The 7,500-nt window shown below is 40.3% G+C and overlaps 1 protein-coding gene across 1 annotated transcript in view; it reads right to left on the minus strand.

Annotated features, from left to right (window-relative positions):
- The window catches only part of LOC137973004 (dynein axonemal intermediate chain 4-like), a 26,375-nt gene that overhangs the window by 6,350 nt on the left and 12,525 nt on the right, over window positions 1-7,500 (minus strand). The window contains exons 12-19 of the mRNA XM_068819707.1: window positions 6,615-6,717; window positions 6,062-6,216; window positions 5,039-5,125; window positions 4,653-4,730; window positions 4,095-4,168; window positions 3,013-3,167; window positions 1,299-1,425; window positions 1-70 (exon numbers count right to left, since the gene is read on the minus strand). The exon at window positions 1-70 is cut by the window's left edge and continues 18 nt beyond it. Of these exons, the coding sequence (XP_068675808.1) occupies window positions 1-70; window positions 1,299-1,425; window positions 3,013-3,167; window positions 4,095-4,168; window positions 4,653-4,730; window positions 5,039-5,125; window positions 6,062-6,216; window positions 6,615-6,717 (849 nt within the window). The remainder of the gene's footprint in view (window positions 71-1,298; window positions 1,426-3,012; window positions 3,168-4,094; window positions 4,169-4,652; window positions 4,731-5,038; window positions 5,126-6,061; window positions 6,217-6,614; window positions 6,718-7,500) is intronic.

Consider the following 7,500-nt stretch of genomic DNA (forward strand, 5'->3'; position numbering starts at 1 on the left):
TTCTAGAAACTGTTCATTATATGAGCAGGAACATTTGTGAATATGACCTTCCTCAGTTCCAGCAAGGTACCTAAAAATTAAAGAGAAAACAATTGTTTAAGAGATCAAAATGTCATAACACGAAGCCTATCGCGATACTCGAGCTCTGTCGTTTGTAATATGGTAAAGTGAAAAAGAAGACTTTTGAAAACGAGAACGTAAGAAACGTGTATAAAATTTGGAAAGCAAGAACTAAAAGCACGCAATCCTGTTGTTTACACATTGCGGATTCAGTAGGGACTTTAAGATCTACGATCATAAGTCTTCGCGCGATCTCGTTCCTGCCGCAAAATTTAGGCCAATTAGCCTAAAAAAAGATTGATGCGAGCGGTTTCAGAGCAAAAATATAGAATGAAGGATTCGCATTTGTATGATAACATTGTCGTCAAAACCTTAAATTTGGAAATATTACGTTGTTATGCAGAGTATTGCAAACATAATGCGCTAAAATGAAGAAATGTACCAAAATCCCGCCACACGTGCTGCACGATTCTTTTTCCTCTTTTAACCAATGATATTGCTGTTTTCTGATGTTGCCGTTGCCGCAGCCTCCCTAGACACTAGGGATTTTTAGCAAAGACGACGGCTACGGCTACGGCTACGGCAACGCCACAAAGCAAGAATATTATTGGTTGAAAAAGGAAAAATGCTCTTGCTGCACGTGCAACACGAATTTCCGTGCATTTCTTTGCCGTACTCCACAAAACAACAACGTGAAATCACCACATTTTAGGTTTTGACGACAACGTAAGCATATAACAATGAAAAAGTCATTTTCAGTTTTGACTTTAAAACCGTTCGTACCCATCCATTTACAGGATAGTTCGCCTGTACTGTACAATGTGAACAAGACGGATTAATCGTGAAATACTTGCGATAGCGCTAAGTTATATTTTGGACTAACGTTTTCGTTGCTGTAGCCGTCGTCTTTGCTAAAACTCCCAACTTACACGTTTATGGGAGGCACGGTGACCTAACGGTTAGCGCGCTGGACTGCGGATCGAGGTGTCCAGGTTCGAGCCCTGGCCGGGTCATTGTGTTGTGTTCTTGGGCAAGACACTTTACTCTCATAGTGCCTCTCTTCACCCAGGTGTATAACTGGATACCGGCAAACTTAAGGCTGGGGGTAACCCTGCGATGGACTAGCATCCATCCAGGGGGGAGTAGAAATACTCCTGGTCGCTTCATGCTACAGTAACCGGAGATAAGCGCCGGCCTGATGGGCCTTCTAGACTCGTAGCAGATTTAACCTTACTTACACGTTGGGATCGTTTGGGTGAACATCAAAGCAAAACCCTGGGGCAAATCGTGAAATAAGGGCGTCACTTTTCTTTCCTCCTTCCTTAGATTGTCTGGCCACATTGGTTCGTTTCAACTTCATCAAATCTGAAAATAAAATTAAACCAAAACAAAAATTAATGGTATTTTTTTCTTAATGTTAAATTTAACAATGAGTAAACATTTTTTTCCCCGGCGCACGAGTCAGTGTTTTCGTCATAACCATTCACCTATGGGCAAATAGTACATGGCCGCGTAATTGATCAATCAGAGCGCGCGCTTCACTTTTGTTACGTTATACTCAACTTCCAATGGGCACCTTATGTTTTGAGGACATTTCATACACCTTTTTTCAAAATGGCCGCCATTTTGATATTCTTTTGTTTTTATTCAAATTAGACCTTGATGCCTCGTTCAAGGCAAAATATTCTTTTGAATTTTTAAGCTTAAGAACGAGGCATCAAGAGCTAATTTGAATAAAAACAAAAGAATATTGAAATGGCGGCCATTTTGGAATAAGGTGTATATGATTGGCCAAATACTTGGGCCAATCACGACAGACACAACGAATCAAATACGCCAGTAGTAACGCAAAGCGAACGCAAGGAATGCAGTCACCACTAAGGTAAAGCGCACAAAATGACTGCAAATAAGTCACAATTAGTTAGGATTTCTCAAACCAAGCCTTCTGACTGGTCAACGATCAAAGAATGTCGCAGACAGCAACTCAAATAATCAAATGCGAGCCCTGGATGGTGCAAATTTTGGATACGTGATTCGTGATACGAGATACGCGTGCGTTGGTTGAACAGCACAACTGTGAAAAGCTATCTCGACATTTTTCATGTATATCCTTTAAAGTGCCCCTTACCCCAAAATATTTTTTTGCGCTTAAATGATCTTTTGCAGCTATTCGAAACGCATTGCGGCCATTTTTTTCCCTTTTTCTGACAAATCCTGCCTTTTTATAGGCTTCAAAACTTGCGAAAAACCAAGCACCTGTTGTTCACGACCGATTCAGCAGGGGAGTGGGTCTATTCCTGATTTAACGTCACAAACTACTTTGCATGCATGTTTATAAAGAGTTAATGCAATGTAAATCAGTTCAGGACGTCAGATCAGGAAAAGACCCACTCCCCTTCTGACTCGGTCGTGAACGAAAGATGCTTGGTTTTTCGCAAGTTTTGAAGCCTATAAAAGGATAGGATTTGTTAGAAAAAGGAAAAAATGGCCGCAATGCGTTTCGAACGGGTGCAAAGATTCATTTTAGCGAAAAAAATATTTTGGGGTTAGGGACACTTAAAAAGCAATCATACGATTTTTTGCATTACGTCACTCAGTGATTGACTCAACGTTCTCGCGCCACTTTTTCAACCAATCAGAAGTGAAACCAAAAGCAATCGTGGCTTGCGCGTGCACATTTTCCCGCGCTTTGTGTCGGCAACGTGTAATTACTTTGAGTTTTGATTGGTTTACTGGATTGTCTCCGTCCTTTTTGATTGGCCAAAGTAATTACTTTGGTTTTGGTTTTACGACACTCGATTGAAACTCGCTCTAATATTAATTATTAATATTACAATTGGCCTCTTTTCGTCTTCCCGCCGATGGATTGAAACCAACATGTAGAAGGCTTGTGCGAGGTTTACATTTCATGCAGTCGTTCCAGTCCAACCGTGAAAATGCAAATATTCGCACCTGCGCTCTCGAAGCCCTTCCTTATAGACCACTTTGTTACTCGGCCATCAGCTGAGATCGAGATGAGGATTTCATCTCTCTCCTCTCCAATCCCCTGGTCTCTGTCCACCCAGCGTACCTGCCAGACTGGAGACGAATGTTTTCCTTGGCTCTCACTGCGGATATAAACAACTGTTTAAGTTGATAGGTTATTTATGAGTTTTACTTCAAATTTGATATTTGTGACGTTAATTTTCTGTATTCCGAGAAAAGAGTGATGTTAAAGTTGGGGTGAAGAGCAACAAGGGGACACTTCGTGACGCTTACTGAAATCCGCGAGGATCTGACTAGGGTCAATAGATCGTTTTTACGTGACGTCACAGCGGTCATGTTGGTGTACAAGCACAATAGACGTTCTCTCCTTTGGGAACCAAACTCTATTTTTATGCATATTCCATGCATACATTTTGTATTGTTTTGTACACCAATATGGCCGCCAAGTCACGTGAGTGAAAACCATCTATACTGGACATATGTGAAACGTAATAATAAATTTCTCTATTGTCTCTAGAAAATAGGCAGCTTTCGATGTATTAAAATTTAGTCCTAAACAAAAGGCATCATCTGGAGGCTCTGGGGAATAAATATAGGTGATTTGCCACCAATCTCTAGGGACACAGGTAACAATGATGCAATGTAGAATTGCTGGTGGACGAACAAAAGGAGTTAATGAGAGATCTTTTGTTTTCGTCAACCAACATGGCGGCGATGACGTCACGTGAAAACCACCTATAAGGATTTGAATGAGTTTATTCCCCAGAGCCTCGAGATGATGCCTTTTGTTTAGGAATGAATTTTAATACATCGAAAGTGGGTTATTTCGCCGGCATGAAAATGATGCCTCAATAAAGGCGCATGGTGTATAAGGCTATTCGTAAACATCCGCAGGTCAAGAAGAGTCACAAATTTGCATATTAGACAATGAAAATAACTCTATTGCTAGACAACCTCGATTTTAGGACATCAATTTACACAATTTAGAGACACGACGATGAAAATGCACGAGCTACGTTACATCCAAATAAGGAAACTAGTAAACTTACAAGCTGTCAAGTGCTGGCATATCGTTCCTGTTTCGGACATTGTAGATTGCAATGGTACCATCATACATACCAACCTACAGAGACAAAGGCAAACTGGAAGTGAACTCGTGATACGGAAAGGTAGATTAACCACCTTGTTAGGGCACCAAGGCTAACCACTAAGAGACGTTTGGAGGCAATCAGCTTGGATTCAATGCCTTCTTAATGGCAACGAGCTGCGTAAGTAAACCTCGAGCTACCATACCTAACATTCATCTGCTGAGACAACTATTGTCGAAAACCGAAAGTTGCTACATAAATGTAGCGATTCGCATACGAACACTTCAACTTGATTGACAGATAGGGAAGTGTCAGAGAGGTGAAGTAATCTTTGTTACGAGAGATAAAAAACTAGAATGTTCGAGATCGAGTGCGCATGTGTTTGAGACTTCAATGATTATTACGCCTGTAAGACTGTCTTCACAGAGAATAAACAATTAAAGTGTGAAAGCCTCCAAAAACTGCAGATAAAAACGTAATCGGCCTTTCGAGACTGCAAGAGGATTCTAATATACTTACAGCTAACAGGTTGGGATGTGCAGCTGAAAAATCTAATGCTGTTACTCCACTGGTGAGATGGAAATAACGTTCGGGGTACTATAGAAAAGAGGAGAAAACATGATATGCTGTTGTCCTGAAAGAGGTTAATTTTCGATGTTGAATCGGGGATAGTCGAGACTCGGAAAAAAAAAACCGAGTGCGGATTGCAGGAGTCGAACAAGTAATCGGAAACGGAGACAAGCTGAGCTCGTAGGTTAAACTCCCGCAAAGAGGCACTCGGATTTTTTCCGAGTATTCCCGAGTCAGTCCGAAAAAGAAATCTCTTCACGATAACTCACGCTTTCTTAAACATGTAGCGAAATCAAAGATTGAACTATCAAATGCAAAACCAGCCATGTGATCACCTCTGGATTTTTGATAGACCAACAGCAGGCCAAACCTCCTTTCTGCTCTGAAAACACAAACTCTCCATAACCAACAGCAAGGATATCCTGTAGCATAAAAATTAAATCACAAGCGTTTTATTCATAAAAAAAAAAAAAAACCTCTCTGTAAGCTACGTAAAAATTCATGATTCCTGTATTTTCAAACTTCCTTTCTGGACTTCGTTGCTCTATCACCCCACTGCCACTTAGTCTTGCAATATCCCTCATTACTATGCAACTGTATTAGTTATTGTACAGAAAACGCACGAAACGAGTACAAATATTCCAAGACATTGTATAGTTAGTTATATCAGTTATTTGTACACTTGATTATTGTACAGTAGAGAACCGGTTTGACTAGTTTAGTTGCTGACGTTGCCCCGCACGCACAAATAGGGAGCTTAAGATCTACGACGACGACGACGTCGACGAAAACGCCAGAAAACAATGATATCATTGGTTAAAAGAGCATAAATAATCGTGCTGCACGTGCGGCACGGATTTTAGCTCACATTTTTGGGGTTGTGCGTGCGTGACGACGACGTGAAATGACGAAATTTTAAGTTTTGACGACAACGTTAGCATGCGACAGAGAATCTTTCATTCTCTATTATCAGTATGAAACCGCTCGTACCAATTTATTTTTAGGATACTTCGTCCACATTGTGCGACGTGAACGAGATGGAACAATCGCGAAAGACTTTTACTAGAGCAAAGTTCTATTTTGAGGTGACGTTTTCGTCAACGCCGCCGTCGTAGATCTTAAGGTCCCTATTAATCTGTCACACGTTGTCGGTTGTTTAAAATTCATTTGCTGTACATTTAGTGTGAAAATGTTGGATAATAAATAGCTATTAGATGTTTTGGTGTGTATCGCTGAGTATTTCTACTCGTTGTTTGTATTTTGACTCGGCCAGGTGGGCTCGTCAAAATACAGCGCAACTCGTAAAAATACTCAGCGATACTACACACCAAAACATCTAATAAGATATATATACTTACTGCGTTCAGCTTGTTCCAAGCCATACAGCTGACATTACGGCCCTTGGTCAGATTACAGGAGTAACTCCATAGTTTGTGAAGGTTTGGTCCCAGCTGCGCTAAGGTAGCTGCTGCAGAGGTTGCTTCTTCCACCTCAGATTTTTCCACATCAATATCTGACAAAGAGAATTATTTACAGGGGCAAGATCAATGTCCTGACTCTGCCCCAATTTTGCCAATGCGTGTATAATTTATTACTTTCCCAACTATTTTTTGCGGCAATTTTTGGGACTAGGTACTACTCACAGACAGATGTTTTCGAATTGAAAAATTGAGAGAACACGGCTACTACAGTAAGGGTTGTTGCACAAGATAAAACAGGGTACAGAAAGAGCCCTTGCTGACCCGTCATGTCGTGGATCCAAATTACTGAAAGTTCTGCCAAGTTTACGTGGCTTACACGGCACAGAGAAAGCGACCTTCTGGGTAACAATGGTAACATATGCTTGCTTTGGATTGGGAGGTTTGTATTAGGAACGAAAAATGTTTGAGTTTAGCTGCAATTTAAGCTCACCTGGCACTATGTCCAAACCTCTGTATCTTGCCTGTCTCGCTTGATATATATTCAGTGCAATTGCCCTCTCCATTATGAAGAGATCTTTCTGTAAGTTTTCAGACTAAGAAAAAATGAAGTGCCATTATTTACAAAATAAAAAATAGGAAAGAGACAAATAAACTATATTTCAGTGATGGGTGTGTGGTGGAATTTCAATATAAGGAAGGTTTGGGGCTGCAGGTTTGTCTCGTGTTTTTTCTTTTTTTTTTTTTTTGTTATTAAACAAAAACCATTTGCTATCAAATTTACTACTCAGAGACGTATTGTTATGTTATGAGATATGTCGTAATGTTTTGAAAGTTCTCAAAAATTGCACTCGTCTAAGGCTCACGCAAGTATCATTATCTGCTGTTTGGTGAGGTTACAAGATTCTGCTCCGTAGGTCATCACTGGTTGTTAAAACTTGTCTTTTAAGTTTAAGGATTAGCAGAATTTCTTTGTCTTCAGGATCGTACTTGCAGATTGCAGAAATCTTACCAGCCCATAGTAATGCGGCGTTTAATTTCGAGTTCTTTCGAAGCAGAGTCCATGGCAATATCTTGACCATGCAAGGTAGATACATGTATATAGTGGTCGACTTTGTCCAGTTCGTTGTTGCTGATGGCTACATTCTGGTCAACATCTTCAATATATCCGTTGCGCATGATCTTGGACTTGTTCAGAGGCATGCTTTAGTACACACGAGGGAGCAAAAAACGGAAGAATTTTGCTTTGGGATGGCTTATTTTCAACACAGAAGGGTTTGAAATTTAGGTAAAAGTTAAACATGACTTACTTAAGGTCCAATTAAAAGAAGAAACATTGACTATTTTGATGATGACGATGCTTGGGGAAAAAGAAGTGT

Source organism: Montipora foliosa, chromosome 10 (assembly GCF_036669935.1).
Source record: "Montipora foliosa isolate CH-2021 chromosome 10, ASM3666993v2, whole genome shotgun sequence".
Lineage (NCBI taxonomy): Eukaryota > Metazoa > Cnidaria > Anthozoa > Scleractinia > Acroporidae > Montipora > Montipora foliosa.